The sequence below is a fragment of the Drosophila willistoni genome, assembly GCF_018902025.1.
Source record: "Drosophila willistoni isolate 14030-0811.24 chromosome 2R unlocalized genomic scaffold, UCI_dwil_1.1 Seg167, whole genome shotgun sequence".
Classification (NCBI taxonomy): Eukaryota; Metazoa; Arthropoda; class Insecta; order Diptera; family Drosophilidae; genus Drosophila; species Drosophila willistoni.
In genome coordinates this window covers 18,972,520-18,991,978 of record NW_025814050.1, presented here as the reverse complement: position 1 = coordinate 18,991,978, position 19,459 = coordinate 18,972,520, and the positions used below count along the sequence as shown (strand labels likewise).

The following is a 19,459-nucleotide window of genomic DNA, read 5'->3' as shown; positions in this document are numbered from 1 at the left end:
CAAAAGGATGGCCAACGTCTTTTTGGTCTTTTTGTTTGCCCAGCTTTGCACGGCCTTTGACTTTGCCGAAGGGTCGGTGATGAGGCGAGGGCCAGAAGAGCAGTAAAATTGTGCAAATGAACTTTAGGCCTTTGGTTGAGTTTTGTTTGCATTTTGGTTTTTCCCTTTACCATGAAGCGTCCACCAACTACCACCTCCTCCTCCTCCTCCTCTCCACATGATGTTCACCTCATGATGTGCCTAAAAACATGTTTTATTTTATTTTGAACAATATAATTTTGTGACTTTACACACACAGTGCTGCAAAACTAATGAAAATGGGCTGAAGTTTTATTATCCCTCGTCCCCCCCTTTTTTCGGGTAAACCACCTTCCAACGCCCATGCACATATGTATATATAGCATGTCGAACAACAATTGAAATCCTATTGAATGTCCTGCCGTTTCCTGTCCAGTGCAGTCATCTCTTCGATTTTTGCTTAACATTGTTTTTATCGATAAAAACCTTTTCTCAATGAGGAATCACATGGCATGGAGTGGATGAGTGTATGGATATGGGGGATATCTTGGTTATCTTGTTGACATCGGGTATTGGTTTACAAAATTGGTTAAATTCTGTTGGCACACAATTGTATAAATTGACTTTTGCAAAATAATGTTTTGAGTGTTGTGCAAAAAGGGAAAAATATGTAAATATTTAAATCGAAAGACATTTACAGGCTAAAATGCAATCAAATGGAAAGTAATAAAAAGCACAAAATTTAAGAATTTAAGATTAACAAAAAAGTTGTACAATTTTTTAATTTATTATTGTCTATGTTTTACTCTACTGATTGATAACTTTGGCATATTACAATTGGAACATTATTAAGGTGAAATATAGTAGAATATCAGTACATTATTCTGTGATTAGCTTTACCTGATATTAACTACAACTAGACTTTAACTGGATCCAGTATTTGAAATTTGTTTTCAACTTATTTGAAAACATTTATTTAGAAAAAAACGCGTCTCCTTTTATCTTCAAACATATATTTTCGATACAATTTTTTTAGAATGGCCAAACAATTTCATACATAACAATTCTTAATGTATTCGATTAACGATCGCGTAGCTTATTTCTCCTAATATTTATGCGGACCCTGACGAATAATTGTACCCTGCCAATGCTGGGGATTGATATACAGTTGAGAGATAGTGCCACGTAGCGAGTCCATGCCTTGATTCATGGGCACTGGCTTGGGTTTGCTGGACACTTTGCTCATCCACTTTTCCCAGGCCATTTCTGCTTCTTTTCGACGACTCTGCTCATCTAAGGCCTTTAGCAATTCGGCTCGTTTTATAGCCTCACGTTGACGTTGTCTTTGCTCTTGTTTCTTTAGCCACCATCCTTGGACCACTTCCCGAATCTTATCGGGTGATATATCACGATTGGATTTTCCATTATCGGACTTAATGGCACAAGCCGCTTTGAATCGAGCGATCTGAAGATGACGATCCGAACGTTGATCTGATGCCTGACGGGCCTTATTCCTAAGCCATTCGTCGTAACAAGATTGGGCCAAGCGTTTACGTTCCTCTATCTTATTCTGCTCCTGATCACGTACAGCCTTGATGAGCAGTTGCTTCTTCTGTCGTTGCTGCTCCTTTGCGGAATACCAATTGTCAAATGCCGCATCTGGTTCACGTCCGACCTTCATGGATTGGATCTGAGCCCGATAGCTCATGGAGCTGGCCTTTGAGCCAAGGGCCAGAGATGGTACCATGCTTTGGCTGCCCGACTGCTTCAGTCCACCATACATTTCGGACCAACTGCACAGGGATTCGGCGGACATTGAATGATTCCCATTTACTGGCGGTGGTGTATACGAAGAAGAGTCGTCGCCACTGGCATTTTGTGTAACACTTTGATTGTCAGTTAGAATATATGTACGCGAACTGCCACCGCCTTCTATCACGGCTTTATTGTCAATGGCGTTTGATGCCTGTTCCGATGATTCTGAGACAGGAGATTCGAATTCACCCGATGAGGATCGTCCAAGATTTATACGTGTACGTCCAGTATAGACTTCGTCGCGTAGGACAATGTGTCCCGAGGGGCTAACATGACCACAGAATGCCATAATGATTATAGTTGTGTGTTGATAGGTTTTTTGTGTAACGACTTAGCGAAAAAAGAAAAAAGTTAATAAATGTTATATACTAATTATATAATTCTTTACTTACTTGCTTGATGTGCCTACCAACGACTGAGAAACTAATTCCAAGATTCTAACTTGCAGAAAATTGACTTACAGCTCAAAACTAACTATGATAAGTAAGCAGATCTATTGACAAAATAAAATAGGATATTAGTTAAGTTCAAAATTGTCACAACTAGCTTGGTTTTTAACAAGTTTTTATGTTTAAATCTGTTATAAACTTTAAATTGGATGTATCTGTAAAGGTTATTTCAAGATATTTTCCTGAATGCAACTAACTTTTTTTCATTAGAGGGGGAGTAATAAATAACTCTATCTCCGATCCTTTTGGAATAATGACTATCGCAGATGCACAATCAATCAGTGCTCTATTTTTTTCCCCCAATTCCTTGTTCGATTTTCTGGGTTCGCTGTCAATAGATATTAACCGCTTATCAATGCGGATGTATAAAATATTTGTCATCACACTCCTGTGCACACAATTAAACCCGCACTTTGACAATCGCCTCCTTCCCCTCTCTCTCTCTACCCATGACCAGAGCAAGGAACAATTTTAATTACAATGCAGCGAGGACAACAACAGCAACAGGAACAACAACAAAAAATCGGAGGAGAAAAAAATATAATAAAGAATACCTTGACGCTGATGTGTGTCCCATGTAAACCTCAGTTGCCGACACATCAGCAAATGGCGGCGGCTCATTGACATTTCCGCTGATTACTTTATGGCCACACACACACACACACACACACAAACACACGCACACTCGCTATACAGGTTCATATAACGCACCGACGCCTGTCGCGACATGACATGACATTTCAACAACCCATTCTTCCGCCGTGTTTACCCCTTTGGCTCATAAAGCGACCAGCTTGACCGTCCGGTCTCGCGCACATATTTTTGTAGGGTATAATTACTTTTTAATGCTGCTGGGCTTTAGCTGAACTGAAACAATTTACATACTACATATGGTATCCTTTAGATCGTATTAAATGGTATGCTTTAAATGTATATATTCTTAAGTTTAATATACTTTTGAAGCCTTTACAACAGCCCGAGCCACATTTTTCTTGGATTTTGAAAAGGAATAATAACTCATGAACACATTTTTCAAGTGTTTAATAGTAATCCCTCTCTCAATACCCTGTTTTTACTTTCATATTTTGTTCTGAAAGTGTGTTTTAAGCTAAGATTTCTTTTATATTAAGTGACAATTGACACAAGTTTATTTATATAAGTCTAAAACTGTATTAACAGATTATTTAAGCTACTTAAATCGACGTATCAAACACTGGATTATTTATTGAATAATTGATAGCTGAGCTTATTTAAATGGAATTAAAGACAGTAAGTAAGTGGCTTGAAAGTAATTATCTAAGGTAAGACAAGGCAATTTATATAGAGTACTTAAACTTTCTGTATATTCTTTTAGCAAATTGAGTCCCATTGTCTTTGGCAATATTCCTGTTCACAACAGTCTGCACTGACAGTAGTATAATTTTAAGCGCACCTACCGGGCACATAGTAGTCACACACACACACTCACACACACACATACAAGTTTGTGGAAACACCGAAAATCTCAAAATTTAATGACAGACTAATTATGCGTGCAAATGGTTTATAAATATTTTATAACGCCAGCGTTGACCGTGACTGCTGGAGCGGAGTCGAGCGAATGGGTAAGCGAGAGTTGTGGCCACAAATACTCCATCCATTCTTTACTTTTCCCCCCCTCCCCCAATTCTCTACTCTCTTCACAACACCCTCACACTCTGTAGTTCTATATGCTTTTCGGCTTTTCGACTGTATATACATATATATAAACGAATAAGTGAGTTTGTATATGATTGTGCTTGTGTTTTTGCGCATCGCTGATTGCATTGCGGTTTTACGACTTCATTATTGTTAATTATACGCCGTGTTGCCTGTCCCAGTATGACCTCAACTGCATTCACTCTCTCCTTTAAAACGTATAGCAAATTTTTGCATGCAACTGTCAAAAATGTTATTGCACATGCGAAAACAAATGATAGAGAGAGAGAGAAAAAATTACTAATTCATTGTGCATACGACAAGGACACACACTGTCACACATTCAGGAATTAATACTAGATATAAACAATCGATATTCAAATACATCAGAAAACATATAAATACTTACTTGATAATATTGAAATTTCACAACAAAAGCGTAAATGTCGTTTAATTGGACACAATAAAAAAAGTATCGAAACACTTTCCTCTCAAGGAATAACTTTTTCCAGAACAAGGAAAAAAAAATTTAAATTTTTCAATTCTTTTATATTTTTTTTTGTATATAATTTTAATATGTTTGTGTTTCAGCACTAGATGCTTTCTATTTGAAACTAAAATCAATGTATGTATATTTTCTTTGAATTTGTTACCCGAGCGAAAGAAATATATTTATTTAATTTGCTTTACTTTATTTTAGTTAATTAACTAACTGTAATGTAATTTCTATATTGTCAAATTGAACAAAAAGGCTTTCAATTAAATTTATTTGTATGAAATTAAAATGAAATGCAGTTGAAAATGTAAATTATAATTCTGTTTAAGGCAACGACTTTGGAATACCCAGTACAATAATGACCTTGTTACCAAATATATTAAGGTTTTGTCTGATGTTTATATAGAGAAGCCATCTCGATTTATTCACTAATCCAATGGTAGTTCTGATTCTGACTTCTTCGAATTGACTAAAAGAGAAAACACTCCATAAAGATTTTCCCTTTTACTCTTTTTTGTTGCATCCCCTGCATAAATATACCCATTTTTCAAGCGATTACCAGGTATATAAAGGACCTGTTGATTGATTTTGCATTGGCATTTCATGAATGAATTAAATTTGCGAATTGCAATCAGAAAGTTATTTTTTTCTTTCTTAAAATTCCACAATAGGAATAAATTTCACAATGCAATCCAGTGTGAATATCCAAACCATTCAGCATGGTGTCTGGTATTCCAGAGTACACATAAGAAGCCTTCAATGTCATCAGCTTGAAATGCTAATGCATAAATGTTAACAAATTTCGTATCAGAAGAGGCGTACTTAAGTTAAAATACTCGTACAATAGATTGCCTGGCCTGCTCCCACCCTCCCCCTTTTTGGGCAAATGTCTTGGGCAATTCCCCTTACAGATTTCACATGCATACCAAGAAGATAGACATTGGGGGCGTGCCCACCACACACTTTAGTCCTTTGAATTTGATTTGGAATTTGTAAATATGGTCACGTATGTTATTATAACAAATATCTTTCATGGTTATGTTTATATGTTTCTGCTCTCGCACATTTGCTGTGAATTCAGCCTGCTTACAACAAATTGACTTTTGTCTTACGCATTTGAAATTGTCGCCCACACACACACACACACACACAGACACATCCACACATAGTCGTTTCTATGACTATTGTAAAATTTGAATTTATATTGAATTTATGCCGTGCTTGGAGATTCTAATTAAATCATTTTACGCAATTTGCTTTGGTTAAAAGCTAATCGTAAAAGAGAAAGCTTATTTGGTATTTGGTTTATGATATTAAAGTCAATTTTTATATAATATTTATATAGAACGAGAAATTTATCTTCAGTGTTAAATGAGATTTATCTAACCTTTACTATATGTCTCTAGACTCTCAGATTTGAATCAATATGTAATTTTTTGCAAATTTTTTTTATTCTTTTAGTGTAAAGAATTAGTCTTATCAATATTTAAATTTTTAATGTTGTCTTCTACCTTGTATAAGGTATTCTTTGTGTTTAATGTAAACCACTTCAAGTTCTTTTAATCTCATTAAAAAGTTTGAAGTTTTTTATACCTTGACGTTTCTAGAATTCGTCATTTTGGAGTTATCACATGAAATATTTTAGCCATGTACCATTTGAGAATATAGTCGTATATGTTCCTGTTAGAAACCATTTTGTTCAAAACCAGAGGATGAAGATTAGCATATTGAGGGGTTCTTTTTGAACTGATTTAATACTTCAATTCATTACAAGACATGGTCCTCTTCTTCTTTCTAGAAGAAAAAAGGGGGTAAAATAGAAAAGAAAAAGAGATAACATTCAAAAATAAGTAATTTTTTGGTATGTTATAAGCAGTAAGTGTTGTTTTTTCACAGATTACATTTATGGCTTGAATCTAGACTCGCAAGGTATAACTGGCATATAAAAAAATGAATATGTAAAGTTTAATTTTAATCAAAACTTGTAATAAATTATGCTTGACTATACCATAACCAAGGATCTTTTGATGGGTAAACTAATTCTTAATTGGTATTGTAATATTTGAACAGTTGGCTAACAACTCTTCGTTCATAGGCAGTGAAAAATAAAGAGTACTTGTTTTAGTATAATGGTGGAATATAAAACTTGGCATTTGATTTAATTGAAGCTGTAGTTGGAGTAACAATCGGTTGTAAAACAATTCTTAACTAACTTAAACAGTCTGCAAATACAGTTCCATCACTTCTCTGCCCTCAATTGCACTTGAGCATGGCATACAAACAATTTCAGAGCACTTCACACTATCTTTCCTCTATGGCTCTAACTAAGCCTTGTTCAAGAAACTTTCTTTTCAACTTGCATAGAGTGAAAAAAAAATGAAGGGGCAAAACAAAAACTTAATTAAGCATAATAGAGCTCTCATTTCTCTCACGGCATTTCATTGCTAGGTTCATTTTTTTCGCCCTCTCTCTTCTCCTCGTTTAGTGCCTAAGTAGCTGTTGGTAATTTGCGCTTAGCCACACTTACAGACCAACGCCCCCCAAAGAGCAAAACTGAAGTAAGAAACGGAGATAAAAAAAGAAAGAAGGAAAGAGAGAGAGAGACAAAAAGTGTAAACGGGAGTCCGTTGCACATTTTAATTGCATTTCCGCTATTTTTGATGCCTTTTGCATTTATAATGCGATGGGAGACAGCGGTCGACTTATCTCTAGGGGGCACGTCCTGAGAAAAATAATTCAATTAATTACAAAGCGGACAGGTGCAAGGTAGAGCTATGCTTAATATTAATCATACGCCGTGTGAACATTGCGCGCTCAAAAAACAAGAAAAAAATCCAAAGCGTTCGAGAAAAAAATACGTGAAAAACATGAAGTCGAGTAGAAGGACCCTTGATGATACGCATTTGTATCTAATAAACATGTTTATTTCATTAGCCATGCCCATGCGGACATTTCTTCATTTCGACTACTTTCTCTCTGTGTTTTTTTTTAGGTCACTCCCCCAGGACATCATTTGCCATGCCACGATTTTCGACATGAAAAATGCGTTCGCGAAAAAGTCGTGCCACATTCGCTCTTTATGATTGGGATTTGCGGGCACTAATGTGCCGTTTCTGCGTGTTTTTTTCTGCTTTTTCGTTGGCCTAGTAACATTATTTTTTTTCCACTGAGTTCTGCTTCCGACATAAGGCTGTCGACATCATTACAAATAAATTGAGCGTGAAAGATACATTTCACCTACATCCATTGACATGACTCAATGGCAGATAGGCAGTATCTCTTCCTCTAACTTTTCTTATTCTCAAGAGGTTTTCAGGGCCAACATAGAAGCTGGCAAAATATGTGTGTGCTGGATGAAATGGTGCGTCGGTGTTTTATTTGACTTTCAATTTTTTAGTGTTGACTTGTGAGAAAGTTTTGCTGTCAGAGAATGTTAGAAACGGATATGGCAAAGACCTTGAAAATTAAATTCTTATGTGGAATCTACATCTTTATACTTAAGTTATATATAATTCATTGCAAAGTATTTTCATGTAAAGCATTTAAGGGGGAAGTTCTATTATTAAAATATAGATATAGTTAGCAGCGAAAATCATTTGAATTAGTCGTAGGAATATATCGAATATTAAGAATAATCAGAAAGTTGGTGGAAGAATAAGAAGCTTTCAAGTGAGAATCAGTAGCGTTCACAAGGACATTCTTTTAAAGTGAATACATTCGAATTGCATTAAATTGAATATGGGTATGGGCATTGTGGCAGCGTCGAAACTAATGAATAAAATGAATTGTGTTTAGTTTTATTTTATTTTAAGGTTAGTCACATACAGAAATCTTTTTACATTTTATTGTATTACTTATTCATCCCGATTTATTACACATGAAAAGATTTATTAGCTGGTAAAATTATAGCAAACTTTAATAAATATTATTCAAATTCAAATAATAGGCTAATATCAATGAACTTGGTTAATTTGTAAAATATAAAACCACAAAATTCTTATTTCATTAGCCATAATAGGAAACAGTTAAAATTTGTATTATAATTGAACTTATTCTATGCTTATCCCAAATGACAACCAGTCAATTAGATTAAGTTAATAAAACTAATCCATTAAAAAAATAAAATGTCGATTTCAAACCTTTCGCTGACTACGATAAACGTGTGTATATATCTAAATATTCAGTAACTGAAATGCTAATGAGGTTAATGTTTGCATTGAACTCAAAATGGCGGCCAAAAGCCATCCTCCATCATAAGCGCATCCGTGAGATGGTAAAAAGAAGTAGTAAAAAACATTTTGCCAGCAAACAAATAGCCAGTCAGTCATAGACAGAACAGGACAGACCTGAGACCTGAGAAGACCAACTAATCAAGGTAATGAAATCAGTTTTATTTCAGCTTATACTCGTATTTTTTCCCTCTGGACTTGCCATGGCCAATGCAAGTCCTGAATTCGCTGTTCAGGAAGGCGAAATGAGGGTTTGCAAATAGAAGGGCAGTTCAAAGTGTTTGCTAAGCAGTTGAAGGAGGGGGAGGGGTTTAGAGAAGGGTAACCTGGGTCTCACTTTTTTGAACTTGTACAGTTGTCGGAAATTTCTCTTTCTTTTTATTCTTATTTTTTTTGGCTTATGTGGCGAGTACTTACCGCGCTGACTGTCTGGTCTAATGTGTGGGTTTCGGTTTGCAGTTAAAGAGTTTTTTTTTTATTCTATTTTATAAACATGCAAAATTAAAAGTATTAAAATGGCCTCAACCGTGGAAAGTATACAAAAGATGAGATTAATGGCGAGGTTAAAAGATTAAAGGTAAAATCATTTGCCAAATTGCCAGTGGGAAAAGAAAAAATATATTTTGCTAATTAATATAATCAACAAATTATCTTAATTTGTGAAGCCGCAGGAAGTTTATTTTGACGCGGTGCTATGAAGTCATTTTGATTAGAATTAAAAGTTCTTGAGACATAAAATAGAGGAAGTTATATTTTCTTTGCTTTTAACTTGCTATTGAAATAATATTCATCTCTCTCGCAACAGTAAAAGGACTGCTTGAAAAACGTGTATATTATTTTATTTATTTAAAATCTTCCGGAGTGTTATGTGGAGTTAGCTTTAACAACTCTGTTGCACAGTGGTAAAAACGCCGAGAACTTTGGCAGAAATTTTTTGCAAACTTTATTTCGTGTTTATTAATTTAACGATCAGAAAGTTAGAAATTAAAGATTATGGTATGTAGTTTATAATAAATATCTTCATTCTTCGGTAGTCGGAGGATTTCAGCGTTGTGCATCTGAATTTTCATATCAGTCTTCTAAACGTGACTTTTAAAATGCAATTCTCGAACATTTCAATGGTAGTTTAAGCCATAAAAATTGACTTTGGAACCACTGCATTGTGTAGATAAATTAGAATGGTTCAACAAAGTTCAAACCACTAAAACTTTAAAGCGACACAAAACTAACTCAGTTGACAACTCAACTAACAACGACTAGACACAAAAACAGAGAAAGTTTAGTCAACCAGATAGCTAGTTAAATAAACTTATGTTGGCTGCATGTTGTCACATTTCCGCTTACGTGAAAATATTAATTACCAAAATTTCATTCGCCTATACAGGTTGGCATACACACGCAAACACACACACAAACACGCATACATAGATGTGTGTGCATGAAACAAATCTTGTCAGCAATTCAATTAGTGGGCGCTTGCATTTATCTTATTTAAATGCAGCATACTTTCAGGCTGGAGGGTGTGACTGCCTCTGTATGTCGTTATGGCAACGACAACAACCAAGGCAAGGACTTGAAACGAACTTGTGACTTATGCACTGACGCAACCAATTATGGCTTAAGGGCCAAACTGTAACTGCCAACCATCCAACCCCTAACTCACATCCTTCCCTTTTTGTAAGAAACCCATTGGGCTCTATGTGTGTGTGTGTGTGTGGTTAACTCTTCTGTCTGTGTCCTGTGCTGGTGTGTGCGTGTATATGTCTGCTCTGTGTCTGCAATCTAAGCTGATTCAAAACTATGTCAAATTAAATTTATGCCACTCCTCTTACCTCTCTTACCCTTTTACAACCAGGCCAAAATCCAAGGCAGTATCAAAAGCAAAGCAAAAAACCAAAATAAAAACGACAATGAAAATTCAAAAATTTGTTGGAGCTTCACTCATTGATAAGGCGCCAACAGCGTCGCGTTGTCGGCAATATTTCATGAGCAATTGTTGAAAAGTTTCTTAATTAAATATGACAAGTTACCTGCCAGTGGCTTGGACTAATTGAAGCTAAAAGTTATGTTCTGCTTCTGACACGGATATTGAGCTTAAAATCTGCGTAGAGCAGTTACTTACATCTCAGAAGAAAGGCGAGGACCACAGAGCCCCGTTGCTTTTGTGAACGAATGAGCTCAAGGACTTGTGTATCTCAATTAAGAAACATTCGTAATGCAATATTGAAGCCAAAGTGCTAATCCTAGGGTAAATATTGTTAATCGCAATAATATATTAATATTAGGTATATTTGATTGTACCTAAATAAGAAAGGCGTGGACCACAATACACAGTTGATATGCCTGCAAAATATATAAGTAATATTTTCTATATATCGAATAATCTGTACTTACAAATAAAAAACAACATATTGATAAATACATATCCTCTCCGTTTAAAAAGATTACAGAAACCTTTAATCCACATTAAATAAGAATAAATGAGTTCTTTTTTAAGCAATATAATTACAAGTATCTATCTAAAACAATTCGAAAAAATTAGACCCTAGATTTTCTAATGGCTTCATATAAATTATTTCCAAACATTTCCTTTAATAGATTTCATATTCATTTTTTTACTTTTGAAAGCATATAAGCAAAAGTAAAGATAATAATTACAGAAAAGATTTTAAAAAATTGTAATGCTTCTAAACATTTTATTTTTCTGATTTCATTCTTATATCTTTGCTGTCATGTTATTTATATTTTGTTGGAACCCAAAGCAACATAATTTATATCACTTCTATAAACTTTAAAAATGTATTTAAATTACTAGTACAATTACAAATAATACAACTGTTGATAATGTTATTTAGAAAGTTCCCAAAACCTTTTCTGTTTTTGGCTTGAGCATTGCAGGATTCTAAATTTATTCAAAAAAGTAAAAACACTATTATTAAACATTTATAAACATTTCTTTACTTAATAAGGTAATTTTATAATTACAAGTTAAGTTAAGCCATAAATTAAATGAAAAATTATTGATATTCTGTCGAGAACGAAGAATTTTAAAGTGATGAAAACCAAAGCTACATACATTGACCCCTAATTGTCAAATTCATTGCCCTTAAAAGCCAAATTTATAGCATCATTTCACAAATTAAAGCACAGCTAATTTAATAGACATTTATTCATTCATTGAAATGAAACTGTCGAAACTTTGTCGTCCTTTGGCTCATAAGTCAATTAGGTAAATTGATTTACTTACTTAGCCTTTCCCTCTGGCTAGAGGTTGTCGCGTTTTATATTATTTTTTTTTTTTTGTTTGCCGTATTTTCTTCCTTTAGGTTGGTTACTTTACTGATTTGTTTGTGGTCTGAAGACTGAAGTTGTTGAAGTTCTGTCTGGTTTGGCCAGGTCTTGAGGTGCGTGAGGTGTCAAATGTTTTCAATGAATTAATCTCTGAGATGGCCAAGAGAGATGGGGGAATGGATTTCATTTTGGTTTTGTATCTAAATGTAAATTCAATATAATAATTACTTAGTAGGTCTTCAATTTTCCATTAAAAACCTGTCAGATTAAACACGCTTTTACATTTACAGCAACAACAAATAAAACGTAAAAGTATATATATATTTTTTTTTGGGTTTTACCACGCATTTGGGCACTACTCCTTTGAAGGGACCAATCAGAGTGTTTTAGGAACGTTTTAGGATTAATGGTAAGTTCTTGTATAGACCGCCATTTACTCTGAAATCACGCCTTTTGCATAAATAATTAAAACGATTTAAATTAATCAGCTCAATTTACCGCTTCATTGAATAAAAACACAATTCAACTAGCCCCCCAATCGACTTTTTACCCATCCTTGCCTATGTATATATATGAGTTAATTAAATTCTGTGGATAATGAAAGTGAAATGTAATACAACACGAAAATGTTTCGAAATGTAAATAACACGCTAGATGCGTTGGCATTTCCCTTTTTTAAATATTTAAACAAAAAATTATTGGAATTGGTCAAACACATGGCGTATGAAATATGTGCCACATTGGCCACAGGTAAAATTGTCACGTTTTTAATTAAACGTGTTGCCCCGCTCCTGTTGCTGACGACCCACGAGAAACAAACGCATCATAATCAATGGGCATTGGTCATGCCGGGCAAATGCCAAAGTGAGAAATAAAAACAATGAAATTATAATTAAACAAAAAAGCCAACAAAAGCGAAAAAATGAAAAGTTATTTGAGTGCGTGCTGAAAATTTGTAATTGGCCCATATATATACACATAAATGTGTGTGTGTGTATGTGTGTGTGTGTGAGTGTGTATGTGTGGCAACCTGTTGGTTTTCCTTACTTTCAATTTTTAATTTTTCATAGTTTTTCTTTGCAATTTAATTGATTGTTTATGATTTTATTACTTTAGGCTATTCAACAGTTATGCAAATATTGACAAAAAAGCTTTTTCTATAAATAATTTTTAATTAAATTTGGCAAATATTTAAATGTAAATAAAAGTCTCACAAAAATATATAGCTTTAAGCCCAATTTCGGGTAATTGAACTGTATTTTTTCCTTTCTGAAATGAGTTTCCCCATCTCTATCTATGTCTGTAACTTGATGTAATCTGAATTATTAATACACTTTATACTCTTTTCAGTTTTAACAGTATTTGTGTCTAAAATAGAAATTGTTTTCTAAAGAGTATCAAAAACATCTGTAGGAGTTCACAGACTACACGGAGCTCCACCTTTAACCTTACATAGGACAATCTATACCAAACTATACCTACATATTATATTCTCTTTTACCTTTGTGAATTGTTTAATGGAAATTGAAATCAAAGAGGAAAGTAAATTTAACAATCATTCTTTGCTTAGAAATACGTAGAAAATATATAAAAAACTTAAATTCTTTGTTATAAAGTACATGATTTGCTTCTTGTTATATGAGATAAAACCTGATACACATTAATAAGAGTTATTATTGATTTCAATAGTCGCTGCTTTTTAATTTAGCTCAAGTGTGAGTACCAAAAAAATCTTTCCCTATAAGTTGGTTCAAAGTGATGTTAGGGGCAGTAATTTCATTGATTTAGTCCCCTTCTTAGGTTTCATTTAAATTTCAATATTTCAATTATATCAATTTTCCATGTTTAATGTCTACCTTTGTCTAAGCTTTTGATGGTTCTACTTTTTTCATTTTTAAGGCTAACCACTATGTGTTTTTATCAAATTCGACTGACCCAAATTCCCTCAAAAAAGAAAAAAAAACAGAACAAAGAAAGGAAGACATATAACATTTTAACTGACATCCAGAAATAGCTCACACACGCAAGCCCCCCCACACCTAGAGACACGCCCCCTTTTTGACAAGTCATTTGGCAGCTCGTAGAAAAGGCCACCAACATTAATTGTTTTTGTTTTAATTTAAAGGCTGTCCTTTCCAAGGCCTTTCCACCAGGCATCAAGATGTTGGCAGACGATACAACAATTAAGGAACATAAAAAATCATTTCATTATGTCTATCAAATGTTGTGTGTGAGTCTGAGAAAAACGATAAGTATTTTTTATTACACCTGAGCTCGTGTGGTTCTCATTAAAAATGAAAAGGGCCCGCTCATTACACACACCCTCACACACATACATATACACACTAGCACAAGGAAAGCGAAGAACAAACGATTTTTGAGTCGACAACTTTCCGCTTAAACACCCAAACGAAAAGATTGTCCTGAAGTTTACTCCTTGTGTGGGTGGTGTGTCTGTGTGTTGGTGTATAGTTTTAATTACCTTTTTTGCTGTTGTCCTCATCGTTGTCGTCCTTGTTGCCCATTTTCCACTCGTTGCTACACTGTGAGCCATTCGCCGTTTTCCGTTCACCGTTCGACTTGTTGTTTAAGTAATTGTTTGTCATTAGTTAAAATGTTTTCATTTTTACTTTGGCTAGTGGTGTAGGTGCATGTATGTATGTGTGTATGTGTTTATGTTGACGACATAGTAACTGCTAGGCGTTTTTACACTGCGAGAGATAGAAATCTCAAGTAATTGAAACTGATCGCTGACCAACTATTCTAAAGGTAATTGCAATTTAACAAGGCAAATTTTACTAGTGACTAAATGAGATTATTATTAGGTGAACGACTGGAAATATGTTAATACATATGCTTGGGCTATGTAGGTCATCAGATAACGAGTGTTAGACAATTGATAATGTATTGGTATTCACAAAAATCCAACTGGTTTTTAAATTCAACAGATTCTTCTTTACATGGTGCAAAAATTGGCAAGTCTACTAAAAAAATCTCTCCTCTGTTTCTTCTTTAGATACTTACAGATAGTTTCTTATTTTTTGCGTTCGTCTTTGCCGTTTTGTTTCTGTATGATCGCCTTCTCTATTTGATTACTATATTACTGTTAATTAAAAAAAAGCTTTCTCATCCTGCATCCTTTTGCTCTACATTTCTCTAAATTTTGCATCTCTTTCCTTTTGTTGCTATTTGGATGCAAACAAAAACGTTTTTCCTTGGACAAATGCAGCACTGAATCATTCCTATATAAATTGTTACAATATAAGCCATTGATTCTTCACTAGGGAACCATCCCCAAACACGGTCGCGATTCCTGACAAGCCCCAAATTCTTTTGATTAATTTTGGCTTCAGTTCACCTGGATTAATCCACAGTTTCAGCTAATGCCCTGGTCGTCAACACTGCGGTTAAATCGTCAAATTCCTTCAAAATTATCTCACGAGGGCAATACGATTTTAGTTTTCATAGTAGTAAGCTCTGCTTTGATTGTTTGAACTTTCCGTTAAGAGAAATTTAGAGAATATGTTAGTCTATACGAAACAGTCAACACAGAATAAACTATAGTATTATCATTCTCACATTTTCCAACTCTTCGGCAGAAATATCTAAGAAAATGGCTTTTGTAGCGCGCCGTTCTACTGGGGGCAAGTTAGTTGAGCGCCAGCAATTGTCCGGTCGTGGTTCGAGTACAATGAACAGACCCATGACAGATATAAGCGATGATGATGACACAGATACGATGATGGGTTACACTAATCGAACTTTCAATTCGCCACCCACTGTGCGTTATGTGGGAGAGGACACGAAAAATGACATCGACGACGACGATGATGATGATGTTGATGTTGATGATGTTGAGGAAGAAAAGGACATTTATGAGTTGGACGACGATCCAGACACTGATGCAGAAACAAGTTATACCTTTGCGCCCCAGAAGATGGGAAGTGTCAGCAGTCTAGACACCAATGTGGATACCATAATGGATTTTTGCAATGAGTTGGATGAATGCGAAAGGGAAGACGAGGAGCGAGAAAGAAAGCAAAATCTTAAAGATAGCATCGAATCAGAACTGGCTAACTTGGATGATGATGTTGATGATGAAGATGATTCGGAATGGCAAACCTACAAAAGTCCAACACCAAGAGCCGTGCCCGCTGAAGAGCATTCAATGCCAACTGATACAGAAACCGATACCATATGGAACAACAATCAGGACAATCAGAGTCTCAGTTCATTCGAGAGTCTTCAGGTACCGGAGACTCCAGCAATTCCAATTGATGCCCAGAGTGCCAAGACTTATTTTGTGGGAAAAGTGGAGAGCAACAATGACCCTCTGTTGACCAATCGCACTTATGACTTGAGCAGTGCTTCTTCTGTGCGCAAAACTGACGCTTCTTCGGTATCAGGTTCGAGCTGGACAGAAAATCGTAGTAATATGGTGCCTTCTCTAAGTCTTGGTAGCTGCAGTTCCGATGCCTCTACTTACTATAAAACCCTCGATGGGAAGAAGGAGCGTGTCTCTCAGTCGTCCTATGAGGATTGGATTGCCCGCAAGGAACGCCAGAAGCAAGAAAAGATACAAGCAGCCAAAATGGAGAAGGAGAAAAAAGAATCCGAAGCTGCACTACGTCAACGTCTCTCGAAAGAACGTTTCGAGCAATGGTGCAAGCGCAAGGAGGAACAAAAAAAATCTAAACCAACGAGTTTGGTTAATGGTAGGCACTAGAAATTTGCAGCATTTAATTGAACCATTCATTAATGTACAATTCCCCCCCTAGCTAAAGGTAGCGTCTCGTCCCGAGTGGGAATGGGTGGTGGTACCTCGTCTTTTGCTAGCACACAGTCTTTGAGAACTGTTAAGCCTCCACCGATCAGAGAAACACCCGAGATGATGAAGAAACGTCTCAAGGAGTGGGAACGTGTCAAGGTTGAAAAACAACAGCAAGAACGTGAGCGTCTACGTCAGCAGGAGGAGCGTAAGGAAAAGTTGGAGCAAGAGCGACTGCAAAAGACTAAAGGAGCTTGGAACAAGTGGATGAAAAAAGTGAGCAATCGTCCGAAGCCAGTGCCTCTTAATCAGGGCATTGATACATTGCGAGGCACAGTATCCAATATCTACATCAATCCCATTCCTTGGGTCTCCAATATCGAGCCTAAAGATTCCCGCGGACGTTAAGTTCTCAACCTTCACTCTCAATCCCTTTCCCTGTATAACCTTTAGATAGTTGTCCATCAAAAAAAAAAAAGAGGAAGTAAAGCGGTTTAATACAAATGAATATGCAGGATAATTGTTTGTTGACGATATATTTTGAGCTACGACTCACCCAATAAACATCAGAATGCATGAACATAAATAGATGTCGATTCCTTTGTGTTTTTTCCGCAGTGTATTTACCATTCACATGCTCAACATTGGCAATTATAATTGTTTTAATTACAAAGCATGGACAGTTCATATAAGTGGATGTGGAAGTGTATATATCCGGTTGACCGAAGCAAACCAAACCCACCCCACTCCGCCCACCAACATGGCATATTAATAAAGGTCTACACCAAGCCAATACGATAACCTTTAGCCTTGCTTTGTAATGACTTTTTGCCGCATTTCCCTGCCTCCCGTGTCTCCTGTGTCCATCTACAAACAGCGTTTTCAACTATCGTAGAACTAACTTCTTGCATTTCCTTGTTTACCAGTTTGTTGCCCCTTTTTATTTTTCTACATATGCAAACAGGAGGGGATTTCAAATATATAAAGGTTTGCAAAAAATGTATCATTACATTTTAAAATTTATAAATTTTCTAGATCATCTATTTATGTACCATAGTCCGGAACGTATTTAGAGGTTGATTTTGGTGAATAAATTTTATTCTTTCATATAGTCAAATTGTTCTTAAATCTTGTGCGCTTTACAAATTATTAGCATTATAATAGAAAATTGGAAAAGAAAGATCATAAAGAATATATTAATGTTATTCTCTCATTTTATCATGGCAAAAGTAGTTGGAAACACTTTTGTTATGTTATGTATTGAACATAAGAGTAATGCCTAAGAGTCTTTAGCTAAATTCATACATATTTCAGATTGGAAAACAGCTCAATTTGGATACTGATCATATAGTAGGTTAACCACACATAAAAATTTTCTCGATGTCAGCAAATAAAAGTCCTGAAAGTATTAGAAAGTTAAGCGAAATTGATTTCTTGTTTATTTCGAATCGTATCCTAAAAGTATTTACATACCTATTGCCAAATAGTTATTCTCTACATGTGGCCAATTTATGGCCCTTTTTGTCATATGTTCCTCAATTCACCCCTGCATACATACATATACATATCTATTGCCTTTATTTCTGTGTATGTGTGTCAATTTGTGTTTTTATTATTTATTTGCCGACTCCATGGGGAGCATGAGTTTGGGTGGAGGATTAATTAAGCCAGTTATTGCTGTTGTTGTTGCTGTTGTTGTCTCCATCATCCCAAAACATTAGAGTTTTATTTATGCAATTAACCAAAGCTGCGTGTAATAAAGTCCCGTTAGGTAAAATCTTTGATTAATTGTAGTTTTGTTTACACGATGAGAGCGAATGAGCGACACACACGAGTCCCCCTGACAGCCTGATTATTACACACACACACACAAAAACACACATGAAAGTGTGTGTGAATATTCTTTTTGATATCTCCTCTTTTTTTCAGGTGATTAGTGTCCCGGTCGTTGTCCTGGTGGTTCTTCGTGTTCTTGTTGTTGTTGACTAAGCTGTGGCAATTTGTTTATAGGCTTGTTGTACTGTTAATCGCTTTTTGGGTCTCATCATTATCATTATCGTTCTCTTAGTTAGGCTTGGGCTAATGATTTTTTGTCCTTTTTTGTTTGTTGTTTTCGTAAATGATTTGGGAAATAGTATTACAAATTAGTTCCTTATATAGCTCAGTAAAACTCTTGTTTTACTGAAATTGTTTAGCTTATTCAAATTTTGTTTTATGGCATCATTAGTATCCGACCATAATTAGATGTTTATCGCTAAGAATATCTTTATTTAAAAGGTGCAAATCTCTTTTGGGGTAATTGCTGCTCAAGTATCTTATATTGAAATCCTTAGTACTAAAGGCTAATAGAAACTTCTTTATCTTTCATAGCGGTGAAATTGGCAATATGTCTACCATAAGATTCATATAGTAAATAATTATAAATAAGGTTAAATTTCTACAATATTCAAATTTTTGTCTGATGATTTTATTCTTTTATATAAAAGACTTTGTTATTTAAGTTCTAAGATACTTCTGTAGAATTTCATAACACAATTCTATCTGGTACAGGGTACAACAACAAAGATGCTAGACAACTTAACATACCGTCTACTTTACTTAGTATTTCCTGTCTTTTTTTTGGTTTGTAAACTGCCTTTCCTAGGGTTATAAACTTTAATGTGAAATCGTAAAATGTAAGCACGAAGCCTAAATGGCCTTTTTTTGGCTTTGGACT

At 35.1% G+C, this 19,459-nt stretch overlaps 2 protein-coding genes across 3 annotated transcripts; one reads left to right on the top strand and one right to left on the bottom strand.

Moving 5' to 3' along the window:
- Positions 1 to 1,014: 1,014 nt before the first annotated feature.
- Positions 1,015 to 4,503, bottom strand: LOC6641805. The gene is made up of 3 exons (XM_002065366.4): positions 4,369 to 4,503; positions 2,226 to 2,326; positions 1,015 to 2,163 (listed from the first exon to the last, which is right to left on the bottom strand). The coding sequence occupies exon 3, from the start codon at positions 2,120 to 2,122 to the stop codon at positions 1,124 to 1,126; it is 999 nt and encodes a 332-aa protein (XP_002065402.1). The 5' UTR covers positions 2,123 to 2,163; positions 2,226 to 2,326; positions 4,369 to 4,503; the 3' UTR covers positions 1,015 to 1,123.
- Positions 4,504 to 12,274: 7,771 nt separating this feature from the next.
- Positions 12,275 to 17,329, top strand: LOC6641804 (DNA ligase 1). Of its 2 annotated transcripts, XM_002065365.4 has the most exons (3): positions 12,275 to 12,384; positions 15,575 to 16,690; positions 16,754 to 17,329. In XM_002065365.4, exons 2-3 carry the CDS (start codon positions 15,589 to 15,591, stop codon positions 17,149 to 17,151), a joined length of 1,500 nt encoding a protein of 499 aa, XP_002065401.1. In that variant the 5' UTR covers positions 12,275 to 12,384; positions 15,575 to 15,588; the 3' UTR covers positions 17,152 to 17,329. The 2 variants fall into 2 exon arrangements, with proteins under 2 accessions (XP_002065401.1, XP_046866760.1); XM_047010804.1 differs by lacking the exon at positions 12,275 to 12,384 and having other exon boundaries at positions 15,499 to 16,690.
- Positions 17,330 to 19,459: the final 2,130 nt, after the last annotated feature.

What these genes read in the sequence shown, in the direction of transcription:
- LOC6641804 (XM_002065365.4), top strand. Translation starts at nt 15,589, where the DNA reads ATGGCTTTTGTAGCGCGCCGTTCTACTGGGGGCAAGTTAGTTGAGCGC. An exon ending in ACCAACGAGTTTGGTTAATG is followed by an intron (nt 16,691 to 16,753) that starts GTAGGCACTAGA and finishes TTCCCCCCCTAG; the next exon opens with CTAAAGGTAGCGTCTCGTCC.
- LOC6641805 (XM_002065366.4), bottom strand. Translation starts at nt 2,122, where the DNA reads ATGGCATTCTGTGGTCATGTTAGCCCCTCGGGACACATTGTCCTACGC.